Here is a 27,089-nt window from a genome sequence, read left to right on the forward strand (position 1 = left end):
GACAAATTGTGATATTGTAAGTCGCTTTGGACAAAACAAAAGCATCTGCTAAATGACGTAATGTAAATGTAATGTAATAAAAAAAAAAATTTTTTTTTTTTTTGCAAAATCTTCATAGTTCAACGAAAATAGTTTATGCTTTAAATCTAAAATGGTTCATGGATTACATTCTAATAACAACCCTATCAAATTAAAAGTCAAGCACGTTACCGTGGAAACAATTAAGCTTAGCCCAAAATCACAAATCAGAATGAGGGGGTCCCCGGTATATTTTCCATCTTGTAAGGAGTCCTTGGCTGAAAAACATTTGAGAACCTCTGCCCTAGATGCTTTGAAATGAATATTAGCATATTGTGATAAATCAAATTTATTACAATTATATACATTCCTGGCTGATATCAGAAGTTCATACAATTACAAGCAGGGTACAGAGGGCCCATCACTGACACTACAGTAGCTAAAAGGCATAAGTGAACACATACTTCATTCGGTAATATTTTCCTTAGCAGCCAACCTTATTCATTCACACACAAATTCAGTTCTGAGGAAACAGAAAAAAGAAAAGAAATAATCTCATTTACAGTATTATGGTGTATTATTATCATGTCATTATTCTGTGACTTTTAACCTAAACTTTAGAATATGAGTGATGTTCTACAGAAATGTTCAGTGCCCATCTACTGTGTGGAGGCTGTGTGATGCAAGTGAAATTACCACGAGAGCGGATCTCCCTTCTTCTCACTCTGCTTTCTTGTCAGCTGAAGGCTGAGTGACTAATTCAATAAGTCAAGTTATGCATTTATTACTTTCCTTTTCAATCATAGGGGCATTTTTTATCTATCTTCCAAGAAATGACCCGCCTCCCCCCCCCCCCCTGCGGTCCACGTCCACAGAGAAGGAAAAAATAAAGTTTTGCAACTTCCATCCGCGGCGGCGGCGGCGGCGTTCGTCGTCTCACACGGCAGTTTAATTACAAAAATATTGGCGCCCGTTTTCCCGTGCAGATTACTCACCGTGGGAGGGCCCTACGTAATTTGGACCGGAGGGTTTGTCAAGCAAAAATAATATAATGCAACAGGGCTTTCAGTATTAGATTTCCGCTCTTAGCCTCCTTGACATTTCAAGCCGCATGAACTAATACATCTGTTATTTGTTGATCATTTGATTATTAACATACTTCACAAAGCAAATCAGCTGCCCTGCTGGAGACGTACAGATGCAGCTGAGCAGACAGCCTGGGCCTCCCTCGCCTCTCCTCGCCCGGCTGCCACGCAGCAAACAACACCGGCAGAGAGCGCAACCATTCAGCCCCTCGGTGAAAGAAGGAAGCCAGGGGAAAGAAACCATTTATCTCGCCCCTCCTTTGAGCGTATGAAGCACTCTGACACCGCCATGGAACAAAGCCCGTCATCACATTCTAATCTCACATTTCAGGGCTTTTATTTCACCCAAATGCCACTCTGCTCTGCTGGCCTTGTGAATTATTGACAGACTGACACCAATGCGAAAGGACACATAAAAGAGGCTCAGAGCCGCGGCCGTGGACGGGCTTGTCCTCTCCTATTGCCGCTAACAGGGGAGACGAGACTCTGCTGCTGCCAACGCTTCTCTGGAACCTTATGGTGACTCTGAAGTAGCAGCGCCTGTGACTTCCTGACCTACGACTGTAGTCTACTACAGGGGGAGTCAGTGCGGTACTTCTTCTTCTTCTTTGGTGTATAAAAGAGACTTAGAAAGAGCCTCTGTACGGTTACAACAGGGACTCCAAGGCCAAGGCAAGCAGGATGTCAGCTGATGAAGTCATGACAATCAACACAGCAGTGAGTGAGTCACGCATGATTAGTAGCGCACACACAGTTTTTCAAAATAACTTTGAGCTGAATATCGCTCAACATTTCTATAATTACCCCCGAAACTTGACAATATGCGACTTGCCTCGACATGCAGTCATTTAGTTTGGCCCGACGAAGAGTCAATTGAGGTAATCCGTGTGTCAACGAGACACACCAATGTTTGTCTGTTTTGCCTCTTCTCACACCACCGCCTAGCGCACATTTTTTGCTGAAGATTAAGATGTTATGAAAACAAAAGTAACATTTAAAAAGGGATGAGAGAGACAAACATGAAACCGGATGATGGGAGCAGAGGGAGCAGGGTGAAACAAAGCCGTGTGGCCGTGCCCGTGTACTGCGGCCTAATCCACCTCGCTGTCATTGCTGGCCCCCTCGGGCCGCCGCAGTAGTTTGACCACCTGTTCGTTAATCTGTCCGTCCCCACCGGGCCGATCCTCTGTCTGGATGCTGAGGACCTCCTCCTCTTCAACGTGGCTGACATCTTCCTCCTCTTCCTCTTCTTTCTTCTCCTCCTCCCCTTGCACCTCCATGCGGACCTGGTCCTTGAGGTCCAGGGGAAGTGTTGCCGACAGGCCCGCGGCGACTGTCTCTCCATTGACGGCGTGCGCCCCGTCAGGCACCCCGAGCGCGTCCTGGGGGCTGTGGTGGCCATCAGGGCCCCCCAGCTGGCCCTGGGGGCTGTGGTGGCCATCAGGGCCCCCCAGCGCGCCATGGGGGAGCGCGTCCTGGGGGCTGTGGTGGCCATCAGGGCCCCCCAGTGCACCCTGGGGGCTGTGGTAGCCATCAGGGCCCCCCAGCGCGCCCTGGAGGCTGTGGTAGCCATCAGGGCCCCCCAGCGCGCCCTGGGGGCTGTGGTAGCCATCAGGGCCCCCCAGTCCATCCTGGGGGCTGTGGTGGCCATCTTTGACGGGGGAGGAGCTGGCCGATTCGTTGCTGACGGGGGAGATGTCGCTGCTGCTGTTGGTGTGGTTGACGGAGGAGGGCGAGGGCGGCTTCAGGGGGATCTGCCATGAGGGGATCTTGGGAATGGCTGGAGTGGCGGGGAACTGCCTCCTGTGTGGGAACGAGGAGAGATCACAATCTCATCCAAAATCTCACTGTGATCACAGAGGGTGAAAGATCTTTCAAAAAGCTTTCTAAGTGGGCAGACAGCAGCTACAAATGTCTATATGGTTTCTTTCAAGTCAGGTATTCAAATGAGAACAGATACTCTATGGTGCTGCACGTTTTAGTCTGCAGTCACACACAAAGCACCTTATGTAATTCTCATAATTACAGACGAGAACATTTTCTCTCCAAAGAATGGCCAGATGTTCGTCACAAAAAGATGGTCTAAGATATATATTTTTTTAATTATTATTACATCCATTTCAGCTTTTAAGATAAAAAAGACAAAGTTGCATCTTAAAGGGATCGGCACTGAGTGGCAAAAAAAAACGATGATTCGGCTCATTTGAAAGGGAAGGGGAAGCAGTTTGGAGACAGATGGCGACACAGGTGCCTTTTATTTTGTGATTTAACCCCTTTTGCAGGGAAAACGATGTGAGAGAGACGCGAGCGCGTCAAGACAGGAAACGACAGAGGGATTACTGCTGATTAGAATGTAGGAGGGAACGCAAAAACACGCTCAACCTGACAGTTCTGAGGCAATTTTCATCTTCGCCGCTTTTCTGATGTAAACCATTACTCTGATGTAAAGCATGACTCCAGGCTTCATTACTGACAGCCATACATAATCATGCCTGCTAATGGGCCTGGCTGAGCCGGGCTGTGCCTGACTACTTTGGGCAACAGAGCTGAAAAGAACAGGGAGACGTCTTATAGCACCTCTGACAACAATCTAACATAGCATTTATCTTGACACCTGCTTTTAACCTGCATCACGGGCAGTCTGAGATGACCCAAATAGTGCTTAACTGCATAAAAAAATCCAGCTATACAATGAAGATGGCTCGTGATTTGATCGCCCAAACCAGCTTAGGAGGCATTTGGTTTGATTTTAATAGCATTTCCAAATCCACTTGCGACATACAGTATGTGTATTGTACTATTGCCTTTATTTTTTGCATTTGTCCTTAAATTTGCACTGAGGAAAAAAAAAAGGTTGCATAATAAGAGCAATTATGCACAAGTAGTTGTTATCTTGCTTACTAACAAAAAGGCGTTCAAATACAGAGGAGCAGCTGATGCCTGCAGTATGCTAATTTGCAAAGGCAAGTTGTGAAGTAGATGAAATGGTGTATTATACAGTACAGTACAGTATACATTATAGGATACATTACAGTATACACAGTACAGTTACAGCCTCTCTAGTGCCCGTGAGATTGTGCTTAAAACACACAGGAGATTAATAATTTGTGCATTAAACTGTGGGAGCAAGTTGTCAGGTTGCTGATGCATGCTTGCATTTGCGAGGGGAAGAGCAATGTGACGATATGTGGAGAGCTGAGATGCATTTTAATGCCAGGTGTGAATGAAATGTGGATCAGTCATCTGGATGCTATCTGGATATGAGTCACATGCTCATAGAGACACTGCGGAGCGCGTCATCATTCAGAAACCACGCCCAAAACGGGGGAAAACAACCCCCCCGCCCCGGCCAATCCTGCCGTTCTCCTATGTCGCGTGCATGGTTGCGTGTTGCACAAAAAGATCGTATATACGGAAGACGAACACTCCGACTTACTTCCTTCAAGTTCCTTGACAGCTACTACATCCACATTTTTCTTCTCACCAATTCTCAATGGCTTCCTTGTTTTGCTCGGGAGTATTTTTTTTTTTAAATTGGCGTGTTGTTTTACATTTGTTGTCTGCGCAGCCCACCACACAACAGCTTTTAGCTGTTGTTTAATTCAAGGACAATTACACTGGTGTATGGGAGTAAACGGAGCGATTTCCCCCATGATGGGCGTGGCCTATTTCATGCAGTGTCTCTATGGAAGGTATTTTTTGACAGTGTCAGTGTGTTCAGTTAATGTGTCCGGGATCTCAGAAGTGCAGGCAAACAGTCACTTTGAGAAATGAATGGGACTTTTGTGTCTAAACAAACCAAACAAAAACACCCACACATTCTCAGCCACACACTCACTGACACTGACTCTCTCACACACTCACACACACACACACACACACACACACACACACACACACACACACACACACACACACACACACACACACACACACACACACACACACACACACACACACACACACACACACACACACACACCTGCATTGTTTGGTGTGGCAGGGGTCTGGATAACTGTGTTACCTGCTGAGCAGCAAGCCCTTCAAAGAGACTATCTCAGCCTTCAGCTCGCCGACCGTTTGGGTGTCCAGGATACGGCTGGTTGCAGACGATGCCTAGGAAGAGGAAGGTTGAGTGAGTGAGTGACTACACAGTTCAGGTCACCTACGGGGTCACAGCGGCACAGAGTCAACGACATCTGCTGCACTTCTCTCAACAGCTCTGTGTTTGCTCACTGTAATATGAAAATGAGAAAACGCTTTGTCAAAAAAAAAAGAAAAAAAAAGAGAGAGACTCAAAGAGCCACATGCTCTTGTGGTGTCAGGTCATCCATCACCACTTCACAACCGCCTCCCTGTGAGCCTTGCTGCGACTGACGATGACTGAGAGGAAGACAAACAGTCATCTTTATGGCTGGCATCGCTCAGAATGGCTAGTGAGCTTGAATCATGCCGTTTTTACATAATTTTCCATACTACCTAGAAAAGATTAGGGGCAGGTCGGCGGTTTTGGATAATGACTATCTCAAACAATGGCCACATTCATGGAGGCAGACCATAGCTTAGCAGTTTGTTTTGTTCTTTTTTCTCTTTTATCAAAGGCGAGCGTTATCACACGCGAACCTGCACAGCGTGAATTTGCTATGGGGGGGGGGGGGGGGGTGAATGATGGCCAAATGCGGTATCCTGCTAAATATTTGAATGGCAAATTGCTGTGGAAAATCCATCACTGCTGCCCTATTTACGATCGGGTTATGCAGTTCAAATTGTCAAGAAGAAATGACAAACTCATGTGAGTTTTGATGGAAAGAAAAGACTGCAGGACAACCAGGTCGAATGCAGTTGAGTGAGCAGGCTGAGATGCTTTGTAGGAGCTCGGGCGAACTCCTGAGAAGATCACACGGGCTATTGGGTCACTTCCAATAAGAATGAGGAACTTGTAGCAGCTCAAGTGGGGGAAGCGCTCGAAAAGCCAGCCTGCAGACACCAGCAGGAGGTGTTCTCAGACGGCCGGTGTTCTAGATGATTTGCACCTGCACTCCTCCTCTCCTCCCCCTGCTCAGTCTATTCCTGAAGAGGAATCACAAGCCTGGGCGAGAGCGCTGGACGCACGGCAGCGGAGGGAGGAGAGGGAGAGAGGACGAGGCGGGGTAAAAAAAGTGGGATAAAAGGAGACTAAAAACTGTAATTAAGACTCTAGCGAGTCACCAGAGGCGGCTTGTTAGGAAGCACGGACCCGCTATCGAGGGGAGAGGGATAACTTGGACTCTTTCGCTCGTAATTAAATCTAAGAGAAATTAATTGAATCACATCTGAAAGGGATCTGACTCATTTTCAGTGGGAAGAGGGAGGTAGAGGAGAAGTGGAGAGAGAGGAGGTACAGTATTTGGCTCTTATCGCCTTCTAAACCTGCTTGATAAGGAGCTGTTTTATGTTCTAGAGGTTTGCGTTGGAGAAGTGGAGAGAGAGAGAGAGAGAGAGAGAGACTAGAGGTTTGCATTGGAGAAGTGGTGAAGACACTCTGATTACTGCCGCCACCTCATTACAACCATCTTAATCCCTCGCCTCCCCAAGGCAGCCATATAATAAGGCTAGATGCTGCTTCTCTCTCATTTTACGCCGGGAAAAAATAATTAATTGCTCTATCGGCGTGAGCTTAAAGACTTCCAAGGCATAGAATATGTCAAAGAAAAATGGATAGAGCCCTAAATTAGTGAGATGTTAGGATAGACTAAACACTCATTTCATGTCACTTGACGTAACAGGAGAAGAAGGCTTAGTATTGCTTAGTATTGTTAACCACAGGCAGCATATTGTACATTATGTGGAATACCTACAGAGCAACATGGAGGAACACCATTGAATTCCAAACAATTGAAACATGTTGATGTCACACATTGTATACAAAAATTCTGTGCAATTTTGAAAATGCTGGCACCGAGCGACGAGACGCATCATTCCGTTTTGTTTCGTGAAAATCCGATCAACGGTGGGCGAGATATTGTGCATGACATACGGACAATTAAAAAAACAACAACGTTGTGGCATCCCCTCACAGGCCAATCGGAGCCATTTTGAAACTGACAGAATGGAGAAATGAGATACAGAATTTGCTCGAGTTTCGTTGAAATCCGATCAACGGCGTCCAAACGTTGCAGCGCCCTCAATCGACCAATCAACTTCCCTGGAGCCGGGTCATGCTCGTCGTTTGACTTCTGCCACACTGCCTGGTCTATGAACGAACGCACACGGTCTATTTCCCTTATGAAGGCCTATTAGGATTCTGCACTGGACATTGCAAAGAAAACTGTGCTTTCTTATTAACATATCTACTGGGCTAGATATATGTGTGTTGTTGTTTTTTTTACAGTGTAAATCCACAGTGACGCTTCCTCCTAACTGGTCTAATAGCAGTGTAACTAATATGTCTCGGGTGGTTGCCCGGGTGTGATAGGGGTCAACCCCTTTCTGCAGCTTAACTAAGTGCCTGAAGAGAAAAAGGGAGAAAAAAAAGATTACACGCGCACACACACAGAAAAAAAAAAAAAAGGACTATCAACTCCAGCAGCACCCAAGGACGCCAACGCATATCCGGCTAAATGAAGATAAATGCCTATGGACCATTAGCAGCGAGATAAGATCTTTAACAAGCCTTGTTTAAGAGTGTCTGAAGGCAAATTAATTCACAGTTACTCCGCCGGCAAAGACAGTGTGTTTTCGTGTAATGCATGTATATTTATGATGGAATTAGCTCGAAAAGGAAGTCCCCAGAGGAGCGCTTTTGAGTGGAAACACTGCTACAGCGCCAATTGATTTCACTCTGTTTATGCACTTTCCCACTGGCAGTTCGTCTCGTAGCAAAGGCAAAGAGACGCGGCTTTCTCATCTTCGATGCGCCGCACGCGCTAATAAAGAGAACTATCAGTGAGTTGTGACGGCGGGGCAAACACTGTTAACTGGCAGATTTGTAATGATAATCAGAGCAGAGAAAGAGACCGGGGCAGTTTAGCATCGGAGGGAGGATGGGAAGCAGCCTGAGGCGAATTCATCCTTAAGCCAGAGCCGTTTAAACACACCAGAGTTAAGACACAGCGACATGGTGGTACTCTTCAAGAAGTCCAGATTACACCGAACAGAACAAATAAGGAGATTTGTCCCGGGCCCTGGAGTCTTTTTGGCAGAAATGTGCAGTGTGTCAACACATGTTGTGTGTGTGTGTGTGTGTGTGTGTGTGTGTGTGTGTGTGTGTGTGTGTGTGTGTGTGTGTGCGCGCGCGCGTGCGGGCGTGAGAGTGTGCACGCGAGAGTCGGTCTGTCTAAACTCAATTCCATAATGAGGTGGTCCCCGGTTTAGGGGACAGTATACGCACGCTGCAATTCCGTGGTTTCCGAAACGATGAGAAATGTTTACTTAGCAGCCGAGGAAACAGAAGTCTCCATGTGTTTCGGGTTAAAGGCACATTTCCGCGTTGAGAGGTATAATTGGCGAGCGTGGCGCAGCTCGCGCGGCGCGGCCAGGCGAACCCCGAAAGCCGCCAAACGGTGCATGATAAGTAGCTCGCCCAGCTCCCGACATGTGTTTCCAATCACGGCCCGCCGACCTGAAAACAATTTCCCAATTTCCCCTATGGCCCGAGACAACAGAGGGCCTTATGCCGACTCACTGGGAAAATTTAAGATCGACGCTATAGCTATAAAGCAGAGTTTATGATTTGTTTAATGGGTGTTTTGATGTGAAATATACTTTTTATACACTACCGCTGTCCAACAAGGCACTCATGGCAAATGAAGTAAGACACTTTTTAATCCAATCTGTGTTTTGGCGATGATGACGAACGAGAAGAAAAACATCCCTCGTCCCTCCACGCCGCGGAGGTGTAGCTCATTGTTTAAAGTGGACCTGCTGCTCGGCTGAGGGGGAAACTTGTCCGACTTCGGTTTCAGATCTGCTCGGGTTCAATTAGAGCAGAGGTTCTCAAATGTTTTTCAGCCGAGGACCCCTTACAAGATAGAAAATATACCCGGGGACCCCCCTCATTCTGATTTGTGATTTTAGGCTTAGCTTAATTGTTTCCACGGTAACGTGTTTGACTTTTAAATGGATAGGTTTGTTAGATTAGAATGTAATCCATGAAGCATTTTAGATTTAAAGCATACAATATTTCCATTGAACTATGAAACTTTTGTAAAAAAAAATAAAAAATAAAGTTTTTATTTTTATTTTCCTGAAAACTTTTCGCGGACCCCCTGGCAAAGTGCCACGGACCCGTGGGGGTCCCCGGACCGCCATTTGAGAACCGCTGAATTAGAGCATCGTCTCCACGCGCACACACAGCTGATGTGGGGCCGACGCCGCGCTCTCTAGCCTCGTTTCGGGAGGAGGAGAGCTTGAAACGCCACAAAATGAGCGATGAGTCATCCGTTCTTGATAAAGCTCGTCCGGGGGAAGAGATTCATATTTTTTCTTCCTCTGCTGAAGCAGATGTGGTCGCATATGTTTTCCTGGGCCATCCAGATGCTGCAGGCAAACACCCATGTGCTTAACAAGCTGTGGACATAAAACATTGTCTAAGATCCTCTCTTCCAAGGCACTTTTTTTTAGGGCCCCCCGGATCATAAAGCGATTTATGGCGGGTGTTGTAAAAAAGCGAGCAACATTTCATCCTCGCACATAAGTTTTTAAAACAATCACTCAGGCCAATGCACCTAAACACTTATAATTCTGGGCAGATTATGAACATGGCCTATAAAAATCGAGGCGAAGTGGAATATGAGCGATATGGTTAAATATTATGGTCCCCACGATGAGATGAATCATACTTTTTTTGCAGCCTGTGTTTTGATGGTATATAATAAGGCTGTCCATCTTAGCTACTTATGAGTCAGGGCAGCGCGAGGATTTTTAGTACATAAGAGGCCTGCGGAACCATTTCTCGCGCCTCATCAGACCAGCGATTCGACGCCGCAATTTCGACTTGACTGTCATTTCAAAGTTATTACCTTTTTCTCGCGCTTTCCTCAATGCGCACTTTTTGACTTCAGCCCAGCACGCCGGTGGAAAAACACTCGAGAACTTGAGGGCAAAAATATATTTTTTTCTACGGTAAACACGGCGAATCTCAGAGGTTTTACCCGAGGAGCTTTGATATTGTAGCAGTGTGAGAGAGAGGGTTGTGGTGAGGAGGAGGAGGAGGAGGGTGCTGCTGATGAGGTGGTAGCTACCTCGGCCGTGGCCAGTTCCTGGGACAGCTCCTGGATTCTCTGCTGCTGCTGGACCAGGAGCTCCTGGACCGAGGCCAGGGTCTGCTGGAGCTGGCTGACTGTATGTGGACACACAAGACTAAAGATTAACGCACGTTCAAGCGGCACACGTCAAAACCCAATTCAGAGGGGGGGGGGGGGGGGGGAGAAAAATGAAATGTAAAAAATGAGAAATTAACACGGGTGGAACTAAGACTTGTGTCGCTGATCAAAGCTGCCCTCCAAGAATTGTAATCAAAGCTAAATAACCAGTAACTTCAGCCTGGGCGTTAGGGGTGGGTGGGGTGGGGAGGGGGGGATAGGATGGAGATATTAATCTCTGGTGTCTGAACTTAAATCAAATAAGGGTCTGTAACCTTCCATTATCCAGCCAGACACGGCCTCTTCTAATGCATCTTAAATCCTCAAACGATCAACAAAGGAGAAAACAAGCCTCTCATTCGGGAGGAGGCTCCCAGACAAAATGTCCCCCTTAATCCCAATAAATATTGCTCTTTTTCCATCGACTTTGAAGATTGAATTAGTTCAAGTGTTGGTGTTGGAAGAGGGTGTATGATTTCAAATAGCAGCGGGCACACACAGTTTGTTGCCCCCTTGCTTCCAGTCACGCGTGTATTACCAAACAATGCATTAAGTTTCCCCCCCCCCCCACCCCCAGCTGATTATATTACAGAAAACCAATAAACATTCATATAAATCACGGGCGTGTAAAGTGTTAAATCAAGCCTAATAGGATTAACATCAACAGATATTGTGTGTGCGCGGGGTCCACTGCGGAGGTTTGTCAGGGGCCGAACGGTTAAAAGCTTGCCTGCACTGCAGCCGCCTGGACGGGATGTAAAGGAGTCTCTCCTCCTCCTCCTCACACATTCACCCAGGCAGGGGCAGGACAAAAGACTGTGTGGAGAGACGGTGTTTTCTTTTGAAAAAACCAGACGCAGACAAAATATTTGATCTTTCAAAGAAAGGTAATATCTTTGCAGTGACACCTGTGTTTAAATGGGTGGAGTTGTATCAATATGGGTGTGGTGCCGCCCGAAAACGTTTGATCTTTTCATGGTTGCAGAATCCGAACGTTTGAGCATGAACGCCGGCTTGGAAAAGATGAAGAAGAAGAAGAAGAAGAAGAAAAACGCAAACAAACCGCTCATGAATTTGTTACTGCGTTTCCAAAATGTGACCAACTTTTTATTGTTTTGTGAAGAGACGGCTATAAAACCCAAATCCCGTTGGCAACCCCGCTTAAGAAGGTGTTAGTAACAGGGTGTGCACACTACACCGAGAGTTGCCCCATTAGTCTCCGGGTGTTTCCACCTCACCGCAACACAACTTCTCCAGATGTGTGTGCGTCAATTTGCCAAACCAGTAATGCTGTACTTAGTGAATTACTGTTGGCACAGCCTTTTTTCAAGCAGTTTAAGGCCAAATTGTTTACAATTCAACTCCTGAAGAGAGAGAGAGAGAGGGAGAAATGCAGAACTTCTTACCCTCGGCTATCACAGATACGAAGCCAAGAATAATGAGGTCAGCGACTTTGGCCAGGCATGAATCAGAGGGAGGCTTTGTAGCTGTGACGCCTGCGCGCGCGCGCGCGCGTGTTGGTGTGCGTGCGTGAGTGAGACGAGTGACAGCGAGAATCGGAGACAGGCTGACGCGCGCGGGGCCCTCGCAGCTGCCGTGAGGAGGGCCCACATTGTGTATTCAGTAAATTATTCAGTAAATACCTCCATTATAATGTACACTACATATGTCCGGGCCGGGTCTCTGTCTTTAATGGCCAGCTGGTCACCAATATGGCTCCACACACGCCGACGACGCCGACGAGTGGCCAAACAGCCGCACAATTCCATTACAGCCCGGGTGTGCTCTGCTGAAGGGCTTCCAAGATCCATTCATTAATTGTCTGTGTGAAGTTGTAGGCAAATGGTAATGGGAGTCAAGGCACCCCAGACTGGAGCGGGGGGCCGGCCGGAGAGACTAATGTAGTCCCCGTTCAAAAGGATACATCACCTCATTGCGCCCGGCACTAGAGAAATACATGAACTTTAACAAAAGGGGGTTCAAGCAATTGGCAGCAGCCAGGCAGTCGGTCGCTATTACTCAGGGCAGTGCAGTGAGGAGAGAGGGAGAGAGAGAGAGAGAGAGAGACATACACAGAGGGAGAGAGAGAGAGAGAGAGAGCAGAGGAGAAAATTCACAGTGTAATTGCAACCCCTCTCCCCAACTGTTAACTACAACAGTCATTAACTACAATAGCAGTGTGGCTACTGCAGTCATAGCAAATTGGCTCCACCCATATTGGCTGAAGGGGAAGACCCTGGCTTTTCCATTGAGTCCTATCCACTGGCTGCAGAACACAGGAGGACGACTCTTATTGTGAAATCCCATCTTTCACAATAAACAGAAACACAGGAGGACGACTCTTATTGTGAAATCCCATCTTTAACAATAAACAAAACAGGGCTGCAGCTTGGCAGATGTCCCAAAAGGCAAAAGTCGAGCGAGAATAGGCAGTAAAATAGCCAGAGGAAATGTGTTTGCATAGTTGGGGGTGGGGGGAAAAAGAGACCATAAAAGAGCACATATTTGTTAATCAGATTTGGGTGCCACGCCTTGCATGCGATCTCACACAATAGTTGCCCTCCACCTACCTTACTCGGGCAGAAAACAATGGGAGGGGTGTGATTGGATAAGGCGATAGCAGCAGCTCTCAGTATGTCGCTTCGTGACAGACAGGCACGGTAAACTCAAACATTTAATTTGTTTGGACTCGGTGGTGTCGGGAAAATGACAAGGGCTGTTTGTGTTTGAGCTGATGAGATGGTCCCGCTGATAGGAGTTAGCGTGTGAGCCTGAGGTAGCCGTACATTAGCTTTAGTTCCTCATTGTCTATCTCCCTATCGGAATCCTCATCAGCACAGTTCCAATGGTCATTTGTGAATTGTGTGTTGCAAAGCCAGGAATATAGTAATAATAATAATAATGATAAAAAAAAATATTCATACACTGAAGTTAATAATCCTATGAAAAACAGGGTGTCCGGGTAGTGCACAGGTTCGAGCCCCGGTGTTACCTCCGGCTCGGTTGGGCATCCGTACAGGCACAATTGGCCGTGTCTGTGGGTGGTGAGGCCGGATTAAGGGTATGTGTCCTGGTCGCTGCACTAGCGCCTTCTCTGGTGGGTCGGGGGGCGCCTGTTCGCGGGGAAGGGTAACTGAGGGAATAGCGTGATCGTCCCACACGCTATGTCCTGCTGGTGATACTCCTCGCTGTCAGGTGAAAAGAAGCGGCTGTAGCATTGGAGGAAGCATTGTGCTAGTCTACAACTTTCCCCAGATCCAAGCAGGGAATTGGTCAAGTACAATTGGGGAGAAAATGGGGGTAAATCCGGGGATAAAAAATAAATAATTATATATATATATATACTGTATATAATATTATTATTATTATTATTATTATTAATAATAATAATAATAATAATAATAATAATAATAATAATAATAATAATAATAATAATCTTCAATCAGGTCAAAACAGACTGTACTGCTAATGAGAGCAAACTTCTTCAGTGTCTCCCTCATTGACACCTCCCTGGATTTTTAATTATATTGACGAAGAGCTAGAAACACATCTCTCTCCCTCTCTCCATCCCTCTCTCCATCCCTCTCTCTCTCTCTCCCTCTATGTCTGACAGCCAGGTTGAGATTCCTCACCTGTCCAACATGGGAGCCGCACCTGTCACTGTGCACTTAATCACACTAGGCCCAGTGCTGAGCCCAGACAGCACGCCGCGCCACAGCACACACACGCACGTACACACACACACACACACACACACACGCACGCACACGCACACACACACACACACACGCACGCACGTACACACACACGTACGTACGCACACACACACGCTCACAAAATTAAAATGAACTTTCTCGCCACCTACGGGGAGGAGGGTGGATGATGATGATGGCAACGGTGGTTCGGGTGGGGGTGAGGTTGGCGCAGGGGGAAGAGGGATGGATGGGGGGAGTGAGCGAGGACGGGCGGGGGGACGGGGGAGAAAAGTTGTCATTTCCCAACCCCTCATTAATATTCCGAGGTTAAGAGCTTTTCAGCGAAACGTAATTAATTGAGCCCGAGCCTGACAGTAAACAAGCAATTTCAAATTAAAGCAAAATGACAGCGGCGTCATTTGTTAAAAACGTGCGGAGGCCCCCCGATTTTTGGCGACAGATAAATGAGGGAAAATGTTGCGGAGGGAAGAGAAGTGATGAAGATATTAATCTTCACCTGTCTGTGTCAGCGTGCCACTCATCGCCGCAATGTTGCTCTCCATCCTCTGCAGATGCTTCTTGTCCTCTCGGCTGCCCGTAACGAGGGGAACGATGTATTTCTGCAATTAAACACATGACACGTTATTACACTTCTCCCCGGGCGGGAAGGAAGGAAGGGACGCCAAGAGGAGGAGAAGAGAAGGCCACCTAGGCTTGGCGGTGACGGGTCAAAGGCATTGTTTTATTGGAATGGAGTCTGATTATGTGCACGTGTTGTTGGCGGCAGAGCAGTGGTTCCCAACCTTAGGGTCGCGACCCTAAGTAGGGTCGCCTGGAATTCAAATAGGGTCGCTGGAAATTTCTTAAAAAATAAATAAATAAAATAAAATATTTTTTACACCAGACACAATTTAATACTACCAAAGATGATTAGGGTCACTTGCGATTGTTATTATTATTATTATTATTATTATTATTTTTAGTTCTAAGTTTAAAGTGATAATCTCTAAGATTTCAGCTTTGTTCTCTTGGGTGACACCTATGGCGATGAGTGGTAATTGCAGGTGACATCCAAAAAGTGTTGCATTATGTGACATTACTAATGTCACTATATACTGCAAAGGCTTCCATCAATGGACCATAGCCTCAATCAACATTGTGAGTGATTTTTTTTTTTTTTATGAAAATATTTGAGATTATAACTTTAAATCAGGATTCTGAGAATAAAGTCAGAATTCTGAGATTAAAGTCAGAATTCTCAGATTAAAGTCAGAATTCTGCAGGGGGAAAAAGAAGCATACTACGTGACATCAGTGACGATGTCACCGATGACATTATCGATGGTGCACCCGGAATTTGAATGTTGCGGGGTCCCTAGATTTTTGCGACGTCAAAGTAGGGTCACGAGCCAAAAAAGAGTGGGAACCCCTACGGGAGAGTGTCCTAGCAACTGGCAGACGTGTGTGTGCAAAACGTCATAGCAGCAGAAGAAATGAAATGAATTCAGGCACACAGGGGTCGGAGTGAAGGAGAGATAGGCCAACAGCTAATAATAGAATGAGAAAACACGATTATAAACATTGAAGAGAGTCCTCCAAATCCACAATCAATGTCATCTTGTTTATCAGCCTTTTGCCAGTGAATAAACAGAACTGTACCGAGTGATGTACGCCCCGACAGCCAAACGAGGATCTTTGTTATCGAGTGTGAGGTCCAGATGACAGCGTTGGGCTGAATCCCGTGCGTGTGTGCGTGGAGCTGAGCTCAGCGTAAATACAAGCAAAGGGCTGTGTGACCTTGGAGGAGGCCATCGCCCAACTGCCTTCAAAATCATAAAGACGGCGCGTCCCCCCCCAGTTTGTAAAACTCCGTTAAAGATCAGTCAGTCCCTTTCAGCCGGTCCGGCGCTCGCTGGCCCCGGACCGGGTTTTCTCGCCAACTCAGGTGGCAACTGGCGACACCGGCGCAAGTAATAAACACTTTTTAGAGAAAAAGATTAAATGAGTGTCAACACGTTGGTAATTAATAAGTGGGCTGCTGGGAGTGTGCTGTTTACAAGGCGCTCCATAGCATAAATAAAGTATGGGGCCAGAAGCCCGGACATATGGTGCGACTGGCGCCACGCTCCGGCGACATGACAGCAACCTGTGCCGTTCCCGCCAGGGATTCCCACCTCCCAGGCTAGCAGGCTGCTGGCTAAACCTGCACCGACCAATAGGCAGCCGGGGTGTGTGAACCAATAAGACAAGCCAGAGTGTGTGTGTGTGTGTGTGTGTGTGCGTGCGCGCGAGTCGGTATGAGGGAAGTGACACAGGGGACAGAGGCGTAAGGGACGGCCAGCACAAATGTGCATACAAGTATGTGGCCCATTGGGTAAAGGGAGGACGAAATGACAAGAGATCTTAAGAGAAGACAATATGTCTCATGGGTTCAGGGTAAGCATTATGTACATTATGTACATGACATGCACAAGCGAGCGTGAATACACTCTCACATAACACACACACGCACACACAGTGAGAGAGGGTTGTCATCTCTAGGCCAATAGCGACTGCTGGAGCTCCTGTCCTTCTCTCAAAGGAGAGTAATGGCTTCCACATGCCACTCTGCCTCCTACTAACAACCACCATGGGATTAATGCTACTGGGGGACACGGGGGCCTCATGGGCTCATGTTCAAGGGCTGCTAAGCCCGATCAAAAAGCAGGGCGATTATTTTTAGACGTTAAAAAAAAATTGTGCAGCGTTAGCAGCTATATTTTTAAGGGAATAAAACGTATATCGAAGAGGAGGAGGAGGTGGAGGAGGAGGAGGAGGAGGAGGAGGAGGGACGGGAACATTTAAAAGAGGGGGTTCCTATGAGATCATGCTCTGACGTCAAGCGGGGTGGCTTTAATAACTCGACCAGAGCGATGTTATTTTAGAGGCGCCTTCGTTCTATTCGAGCGCCATAATTCATCGGCGACTTGATGTACTTTGCAAAAGCCTGCCAACTTAAGGGAGAGGAGGAGGCTGCTGCACTGACAGGTCTCGTGGCACGCTGGAAGACAAAATGTCAAAATGGAAGACAACGTTTGAAAGTGTCAAAACAAAGTGAAAGTGAGGCGATCGGACGAGAAGGTCAGGAGGAGAAGCACGGTGGAACCTTACCCTATATAGATGATGGAAGCCAACGGCCATGCCCACCATGATGACGGTGAGGGCACCGTAGTCCCTCAATCTGTAGCCTGCTGGACCTTGGGACACGGGCAGAGAGGAGGACGACCGTTAGAATGCCTTCAAATGTTTTGGACTGAAATGGTTTGTTGTTGTTTTAATTTCAGTTTAATACGTCCTCGCAAAAGATAACTGCTTTCAGCATTTTGCTATCTGCATCAAGCTGCAAAGATGTTGCAAGATAAGGAAAAAGTGCCTTAAAAAAAAAAGTAACACCTTTTTTTATAAACGCAATGCGCTTCTTTATCTCGGTGTGATATTGCGATATTCTTTTTTTTTATGTTAACGTCAAAAGTCTGAATCAAGAGTCAGGTTGGAGAGCATGAGCAAACATGTACGTACTATCATGCTCTTCTATAAAGCACTCATCCCCCTTCACTTGTAGGTATATAAACCTTCAAGAACCAGAATGGGCAGAAAGGTGTGCGTGTGCGCGCGCGTGTGTGTGTGTGTGTGTGTGTGTGTGTGTGTGCGTGTGTGCGCGTGTTTAGAAGCCGACTGTTTTGCTGAGTGACAGATAGTGTGAAAGTGTGTCATTGTGCAAGCTGTCATCTGGCTAGGCCAACTGTCTGTCAAGGTGGAATTTCCCTCCATGAGAGAAGCATTCAACTGAAAATGTCACTAAACAACAACAGTTGAGTGAAGGAAACAGACTTTTTCTCTCTCTCTCTTATTTACTCAGGTGGGGCCGAAATGAATTGATTATTATAGACTTGGGCCACTAAGGTGCACGTACACCATTGATATTCTATTACAGATCTGATTTCACATGAGGGGTTATGAATATGTGGTGGACATGTTTCACTGGCTTCAAGTCAGTAAACAGATTGATCTTATACCACTTGTGTGATTTGACATGCAAATCGAATGAAGGAGAGACCCACCGTCGTATCGGGCTGGACGGTATCTTTTCAAGGTGAGCGCAGCAGCGATATGATTCTCCTTACTCAAGGGCACGTCGCAGCGCCGCCGCGGCGTTCGGGGACGACCTTTGACCTTTCCCCATTGAGGATTCTGAGTCACTCGCCGTCGTCCATATGGTAACCACATAAATTTGGGTCTTCATCAACATTATGGCTGCGATGGATTGTCACCTATCCCACAATGCCGTGCCTCTGAAAGGGCCTGGGAGTCCTTGGGACGGGCGTTTGACCCTGAGCGAGCCTCACCGCATCACCACCACCACCACCAGGGGGTCTTCACTTGCTCTTTCCCCCCCTTTAGGACCTTCCATTCTTCCCCTCTCTCTCTCTCTCGCTCTCCATTCTTTCCTCTCCCACTTCCCCACACTCGGTGCCGTCGTCGACGTCCATTTTTTTATTTGGTCACTTAAGCCCGCGGAGCTGTGGTCTCCATCCCCCGTTTTTCCAATCTCCTCTCAAATTTATTGGGTTCAGTGGAGGCCTTCCTGTCCTTCCGCCGCGTGGAAATAGAGATCAGAGTATCCATTACTCCGACAGAGATGGATGCGGGTCCCCGTGCACCGTCCCCATAACAAGGACATCAAAGGGAGGTGGCCCCCTCTTTTCGGCGTGACCCCCCGTACAAGACTCCCCGCTCCTCACCTCATTATGCAGCTGCCTTATAGCCGTTTTGATATAAAACCCCCCACTGTGGACGGAGAGCGGAGGCGAGTCTCCCTAACTACACCGCCATCCCATCAACATCACTTTCATTACAAAACATGAGATGCCGCGGGAGTCAAGGACAGTGTGGTAATAAATGAGGGTGGAATACATCTGGAATCATTGTCATCCGGGTTAAGCATTATGCGGACTTCATTCTGCATTGGTAAATCAGTGGACAGCACTCATAACCTCCTGGGGTAATAAAGATACAGGTTGTGCTGCGGGGTCCTGCCGGGGTGACACCCCTCCAAACACAATAGGCGAGGGAGACTTCATGAGCTCGCTGGCGCTGTGCGACGATGTCCTATTCCCTACGTTTTAAACCCCTCACCCAATCAAGGCAGATGTTGCACGGCATGCGGGACTAGAATATTCGTAAAGATGTCCCTAATTGGCGAGCTACCGATGATCCTGTTTGTGGAGTGGACCACCACCAGTGATGTCATTTGTGCCTCGCTGGTCCACGACTTGACTCAAATCGACTTAATTCTCAATAACTGTCAAACTAAATGAATGTCTGCAAAACGGTTTACAGTTTTCGGCTATGTGTGAGATGTGAAACATGTGCAAAATAAATCAGCATTGTTTTTCGGTGGAGTGTCCCTTGAACCAGTGTACCAGGGAACATTGCTAAGGGTTATTCTGTGGTGAGCAGCGACCTAAGTTTCAAAGTATCATTCATGAAATACATTTGTTTGTCTGTTTGTATTTGTGCAGGCCAGATGGTGCACATCATTGATAATTGTATAGACAGTAAGAAGCAGGCATCAAAAGAGGAGAAGAGTGTGTGTGAATGTGTGCGCTCACTGTGTGGTCCGGGAGCGAGCTGGGTGGCGTAGAGTGGGAGTGGGGGTCCCACAGGGCTCAGAGCAAGGACCTCTTCTGTGCTGCCAGAGCGCTGGATGGCCAAGTCCACCTCTTCTGGAGTCAGCCCTGGAAACAACAGACACACCTTTACATGGAAGCCCTGGAAACAACAGACACACCTTTACATGGAAGCCCTGGAAACAACAGACACACCTTTACATGGAAGCACTGGAAACAACAGACACACCTTTACATGGAAGCCCTGGAAACAACAGACACACCTTTACATGGAAGGAAGCCCTGGAAACAACAGACACACCTTTACATGGAAGCACTGGAAACAACAGACACACCTTTACATGGAAGGAAGCCCTGGAAACAACAGACACACCTTTACATGGAAGCCCTGGAAACAACAGACACACCTTTACATGGAAACCCTGGAAACAACAGACACACCTTTACATGGAAGGAAGCCCTGGAAACAACAGACACACCTTTACATGGAAACCCTGGAAACAACAGACACACCTTTACATGGAAGCCCTGGAAACAACAGACACGCCTTTACATGGAAGCCCTGGAAACAACAGACACACCTTTACATGGAAACCCTGGAAACAACAGACACACCTTTACATGGAAGCACTGGAAACAACAGACACACCTTTACATGGAAGCACTGGAAACAACAGACACACCTTTACATGGAAGCACTGGAAACAAGACACACCTTTACATGGAAACCCTGGAAACAACAGACACACCTTTACATGGAAGCCCTGGAAACAACAGACACACCTTTACATGGAAACCGGTCAGTGACTGTGCGGTGGCGGTATTGCTGGTGTGTCGCGAGGATCAAACAAATGGCTCCCTGCCTATCACATTATCTTTGCTTAAATTCTTCCCAAGCTCCCCACAAATCTCCCAAGTACAATTTATAGAAACTATGAGCCATCCTCATCCATATTTACACTCTTCTCAAAAATGTCTGTTTCGTGGACATCTATCAGAACCAGTGGAAAGGTTGGCTCAGTGAAATGTGAAACTCTGCTAGCCTATTAACTGTCACCAAAGGCAAAGAAAATAAGAGTCTGTCCACTTCTCCAGTTATATTTCCCAGGTGGAGATTTCATACACCCCAGACAGAGAAAATGCATTATTTTAATTTCTTCATTGTGATGTAAATGTATTACATAATTTTGCAAATGCCAATATAATTTAATCTTCAGATCTTTTTAATGATTTTAGCGATGATTAAATTGCAAAGGGCTCCCTGATGGAGAATCAGAGGGGAGGAGAGGAAAAAAGAATCTAATATGAACATCTCCTTTTGTGGCGAGAAAGGATTTTATTTCAGGCGCCATATGCCGCCATTGCTACGGGTCTCATCTTTTAATGAGCATCTTAATCCAAACAAAGAATAATAATTACCACACACACAAAAAAAATGTTTCGAGGAAAACCATAGAAAGCTGACAAATGACCAGAATAAATTTGAAAATCCTTTTTGAAATGCACAGGGGACCATAACCAACCGACTGGTATAAAGGTCTCAGATATTGATAAGCATGAAAACTTCAGCACAGTCTACATTGCTTGCTCTCCTCACGTTCCCAAGCGATTTCCCTGAGTGCGTTTCCTGGGTTCACCTGCTTCCTGACAGAACATCTCCTTTGTGAGAGGGCCTTTTACTTGGGACTGCTCCCTTGGGCTTTGGGGGAATTCTATACATGTTCAATATAAGCCTCTTCCACCCTTTGAGAGAGACTGAGCCAACATTGACGAGGGCTCAATTTGCAATGTTTCAAGAGATGGCGCTTCGTTTATACTCGTAGCAACTGCACAACGCCAGTCAAATCCTGATCCCAGTGGTATTATTGACCTCTTGAGTGATCTTCATAACAAACATGTGGAGTGTGTTTATAACACGCAACATCTAAAGCCACAAAACAAACCTCCATTTCCGAAGAATGCCAAGAACAAAGAATCCTGTTAATGGTATAATTAAAATGTCACGCCAACAGCAAAATGTGAGTGGAGCTTAAACACAAGGCCAAACCTAGATCAAACATCTTTGACCTACCCCTATAGTGTATATCGGCAGTCCAAGAGCACAGCGAGACATCCTTTGATTATCTACCACACACAGCTGATGCCAAGAGGAGGTCCCTCCCGTCACACACAGCTGGTGCCAAGAGGAGGTCCCTCCCGTCACCTATTTAAAAGCTCCAAGGACTTCAAATGGCCATGAAAATGGCTGAATAATTGAAGGCAAATATTGGCCGGGCCTATCGTCGACGGGCGGGACCTGAGTGCCAGGAAGTGGTGAGCGCCATGTGCTGAGTTTGTGCAGTCAGACTGCACTGTCAAATAAGCAATAATGTGTCCCTGGACTCTCCTGATTCATCTGACCACAGCAGACTCCATGGTGGCAGACTATTGAGTGGGGAGGGGGGACATGCAGGATCTCCGTTTCACCAAACGGGAAGGAATATAAACGTGTTTCACTAGATTTTCCTTTTCACCTTGAGACGTAAAAAAGGCTTTTCTGACACAACTTTTTTTACGCCCGCTAGCTACCGAGCGTAATGTATGTACATCTTAATGGCCGTTCACGTCTTTGATGATGTTGTTTGTGCGGCGGGAATGAAAGCGTCTCACCTCGCGCGTCAAAATAAAACGCATGGAAATTCATAAAGTCGTTTTCTTGTCACATTACAACTGGGCTGAGCTGTGGTGCGGCTCTGATCTGTTTATTGCCAAGACAACAACAAACGAAAAGGCCCCCCTCAGATCCAAACGACAAGGAGAACAAGGTGAAAATCATTTTTACATATAAAAGGCAAAGACAAAAAAAAGGGGGGGGGGGATTGTGAAATTTATTACAGGTTCCTAGAGAACCTGTGGAATGACCCCTGGACTCCCCCATTTCAGATCGACCTGTGGGGGAGATGAATTTTTTTAAGACATAAATTACACCTAATGACGACACCGTAAAAAAAAGAACAATAATGGAAAGCTATTCTGTATTTCATTATACTGTATTATTTGGTGCACCTGATACACGCGCGCCGCCTGTTTATGAGTCACAGTATTAGCAGATGCTCCGCCAAAGCATTCGCTGTGACCTTGCCATTCTCATTGGGGCATGAAATTACGGTGCTGGCACCTCGATATTACAGCTATAAATACTGTAAACTGCATATCTGGGCTACGTTTTCTATTGTCTTTCAACATAAACCTGATCGGTATTTATTTAAAGGAAAACCCATTGCTCGTCGCGTTATTTACAGCTCTATTTTCAGCGCCTCTTTATTCTCCGGGCGTGTGTGTTTTAGAGTCAGGCGAGCAAGGCTCTTACATAAAATCCATTTCTCCGATTCTGGCACTTCTGAACTTTACGGGTCAAGACCCAGACCGGCCAAAGCCAATTATAAAAATTGCTTACTAAAATATTTTGGGTGGTAAAAGGTGAGTGCCTTTTTTCCACTGTCCTCCCAAGGCCTGAATTATGAAGTTGCCCTTGGGAGTGAAAATTACTTACATTTTGAATATGGCATTAAGAAGGAAAAAGCATGGCAGAGGTCATAAATAGATGGAGGTCAATGGGGGTATTGAGAGGAAGTGGAGTGCAACTTCAACCTGTTTCTCGTGGTGCGCTCGCTGGCACCTCGGGAGGTTCTCCATGTCATCCGGTGTGGTCGGGCGGGCCTGAAAATGGCATGCCCTAAATAATGACCACTCTCATAGCGTATTCATTTATGTATTAAAAAAGGGGACTCTGCTCTCATTTCCCTGCTTTATCGCCTTGTACTGATGACAAAGTAGGCAAGGCCTAGGCTAGGTGGCGCCGTGGAGTAATTTATAACCACATCAATCCCTTTACCTTCTACGCGGGCCTTGGTCATTGTCATTTTTGTCCGAGAGGTGAGTCACACAAGCCCCACTTACAAACAGCATCCTATTAAGATCTGGGGATGATGAACCTTATCCTTCCCCTTACCTTCAGCAGCAGCTATGGTAATGGGACCAGCGGCAGCCTACCTGTGTTCCCCGTGACCCTCGATCACTGGCCCTCTGCTCAGGGTGAAACCTATTAGCATTATTTATTCAAGTCAATAACAACCGGGGACTTCTGATGGGATAGAAAGGAAATAAGTCTCGCCATCATTTATGTCCGACTTGACAAGAGAATGTACCGGGCAACAGTTCACACACCGGATCTTCCCTGTAATACAGTAGCGTATATACGTACTCTGCGCGCGCTTGCACTTTGTCCTAAGCGAGGTAATCTGCCTGGCTGCATCTGACTGATGTCGGCTTTGGGGGCCACGGTCAAAGTGACACACGCTGAAAGATGGAAAATGTTGTTGACTACGTCCCTGAGAGTTTGATTTTTTTTTTTTTTTTGGTGGTAATTATGCGTGCAACTGCTAATTGTCTAGGGCTAAATGGTGGCGCCAAAATGGGGCCCGACGCTCTTTAGTTGTCACATGTGTTAATTGTAGGGGACGCGGGATGGCACAATTCACTAGATGAGAGTGGGAACACATTACATTTCACTCAAATGCACTAAAATGTGCTTGATCTTGGCAAAGGGACAAGTAAAGCTAAATTGCTCCAAGATGGCACTCGTGAGCAAGACAGTTTCAAAGCAAATCACTTTCCACAGTTCTCGGTAATACTGTGAGAGCAAAAGAAAGAGAACATCGTTGTTGTTTTTTTTAAATCTTTGATTTATACGACATCGACGTGACAAAGTTTCAATATTTTAGCCCGTTTATTCAACAAGGACTCGAGAAGGGCAGCGAGACATATTGGACTGCATAATTGCCAATTCATAGCATGAAATTGACAGTTGAAGGAAAACAGAAAATTACATTTTTCAATGAATATTGAAATAAACCAGACTGTTAGGATCTCTTTGGGGGGGGAAAAATGACATGTAACCAGAGAGAGGCATCCTTCAGAGCAGATTAGGGCACAAATATGCACGGAAATAATATGCGCGCGCGAGATTATAGTGTAAAGATTCTGCAACATGCAATCAAAGTGGGCCCTATTTTCCCCTTCATCAGCTGGCCGGCTGTAAGTAGTGGCAGCAAGAGGAATCCAATTTAAATTCCACTCTACCGGGAGATGGTATTGTTTCATTTTATGTGTGCTTTGACATTTCTGCCTGTTAATACAGAGTAAAATCCAGAAGTATTTACATAAATATGACATTAAACTGTATTAGGAATTAAGACTGACACATTTGCAGTGGTGGCAGTGGGGATGAGGAGGGGTGATTGAGTTTCAGGGTCAAAAGGTTGAGAGGACAGTCTGGTCGCCGGGGTACACGTGAAGAAATAAGGAGGTTGTGCGTTGGCTTTTTTGTGGGATAAGACGGAATGAGACAGATATGGAATGAACCTTAATGTCATCGTTTTCATTTCTACAGTTGGGTTTTATCCACTTTTGGGGAATTTGAAAGCACCCTTTTCCTGTTCTCAGTAAGCATATGAACCTTTTCATGGAAAACAAAATCAAAGGGGAATTTATACTAGGCCTTTATGCTCTTGAAGATATGAAGCAGTTATCAAATGCATCTTGAATGACACCTCACACCTGAGAAATGCTCAGAATGTAAGTAAAAGTGAAACCCGTGGTGGCATAGGAGGCCTGTTACTACGGCACCAATCAAATAAACTCATCGTGAAAGTGAAAAAAAAAGGTAAATTCTATATGAAATGCAATCAGAATCTGACAGTATTTGTCACTTTGCCTAGATCACCCCCCCCCCTCTCTCTCTCTCTCTTCAAAACTCACGCAAGTTGCTTAATACTATTGTGACAGACAGGATTACATTGTTCAAGGTGACGCTCAGTCATAACAGCCTTCTGCTGACACACAACACAAGGGCATTTTCTGTAACATGAAAACATTTACAAACATCACCTATCTGAAAAGCAGTGCAGGGCAGGAGAACACACAGGAGAATAACGCCTGGTTCAATAAATAAAGTGCACAAAGTTCCTGCATCAAGCTGAGGGTGAAGGCAAGAGGAGCAGCTTTGGATTCAGTGTCACGGTGCAAAACGGGCAGACATCTGATTCTCCAGGTGCGCCGCCGCTTTTACGGGCGTCATACAAGTTGTGAAACATCCTCTGAATGCAGGACGTCCGATGCCAAAGTGCGTGCCAAACATACTTTGTGCTCAGGGCCGGGTTTCATTACTCTATTTTCTCCCATCTTTACCCTCTCTCTCTCTCGCTCTTGGATCAATGCCCTTATGCAAATCAAGACTTCTTGTTTAGATCGACAGTGGTACTGACTCTCCTAAATAAATCTGCATTAAAAGCGTCATACATATTTCATCGATGTAAAGTGCAGTGAAGAGGGAAGCATCTGGGATAGTGCAACGGAGTTCAGAACAAAAGCAGAAAGTACAAAAAGAAAAATGTGACGTCGACGAGTATGACATCATTTGGTATCGATGAGGCCCTTATTGAATTTGAGATAGCCAACAGTGGATTATGAACATGCCTTAGTTGTCAATAATGAGACACAAAGACAGCGACATTTCAAAAGATATCACGAGTCATTAGAGGCAGATGAGATGTGCGTAGTAGCAGCCGGCAACCATGGATTTGGTTTCGGGTTACCTCCCCCAGTCATGGAGCTTTTAGGCTCACTTTTCACCTCTTCACTGCTCGAATGCCAGAGGCACAGTCCCCTTAGCTTAGCTTAGCAAAGTCCCTTAGTTTAGCCAATGTATTAGCTTAGCTTAGCCAATGTATTAGTCCCCCCAAGTACACAACTGTGTTGCAAAGCAGTGGAAGAAAAACAAAATACTCACTAAGATAGTTTATCTGTCATTGCTCAGTCAGAAAAAAAAAGTGGCAAAACACTGTACCGACCTAATCTGCTGTAGAAGCAGCGAAAACGGAATATTACAGCATGAATATTGCATTGATGTAAATTAGCTCACTCAAGAGTAATAAAGCTGTTTTTCTTAGCCTTATTATACCAAACAATATTCAAATGTGTTAGAAATAATCCCCATCTATTGCAAAGAAACTAAACAGCCATGCAAACGTTTACACCGTGCCTCCCTACATACTAACCTCCCCGTGTCAGGCCTCAAATTTACGATAACAGATAAATTAAGTAAAAGGGTTAAAATGCTGGAAGGTAGTATTGACAATTCCATTGAAAATGCAGAGGGGGGGGGTTTGTCAATATTAATTTTCCTGAACCCAAAGGAGCATCCCAACTGCTGGGTCATTTATTCACAGGGCCTGAATCATGC

General features: G+C 46.1%; 1 protein-coding gene across 1 annotated transcript in view; it reads right to left on the reverse strand.

Annotated features, from left to right (window-relative positions):
- Positions 1 to 389: 389 nt before the first annotated feature.
- Positions 390 to 27,089, reverse strand: part of pex14 (peroxisomal biogenesis factor 14) — a 57,802-nt gene continuing 31,102 nt past the window's right edge. Inside the window, exons 4-9 of the mRNA XM_083641355.1 lie at positions 19,790 to 19,915; positions 17,289 to 17,374; positions 14,657 to 14,759; positions 10,325 to 10,422; positions 5,128 to 5,219; positions 390 to 2,906 (exon numbers count right to left, since the gene is read on the reverse strand). Of these exons, the coding sequence (XP_083497481.1) occupies positions 2,195 to 2,906; positions 5,128 to 5,219; positions 10,325 to 10,422; positions 14,657 to 14,759; positions 17,289 to 17,374; positions 19,790 to 19,915 (1,217 nt within the window). The 3' untranslated portion in view covers positions 390 to 2,194. The remainder of the gene's footprint in view (positions 2,907 to 5,127; positions 5,220 to 10,324; positions 10,423 to 14,656; positions 14,760 to 17,288; positions 17,375 to 19,789; positions 19,916 to 27,089) is intronic.

The sequence above is a fragment of the Poromitra crassiceps genome, assembly GCF_964638095.1.
Source record: "Poromitra crassiceps genome assembly, chromosome: 8".
NCBI lineage: Eukaryota > Metazoa > Chordata > Actinopteri > Beryciformes > Melamphaidae > Poromitra > Poromitra crassiceps.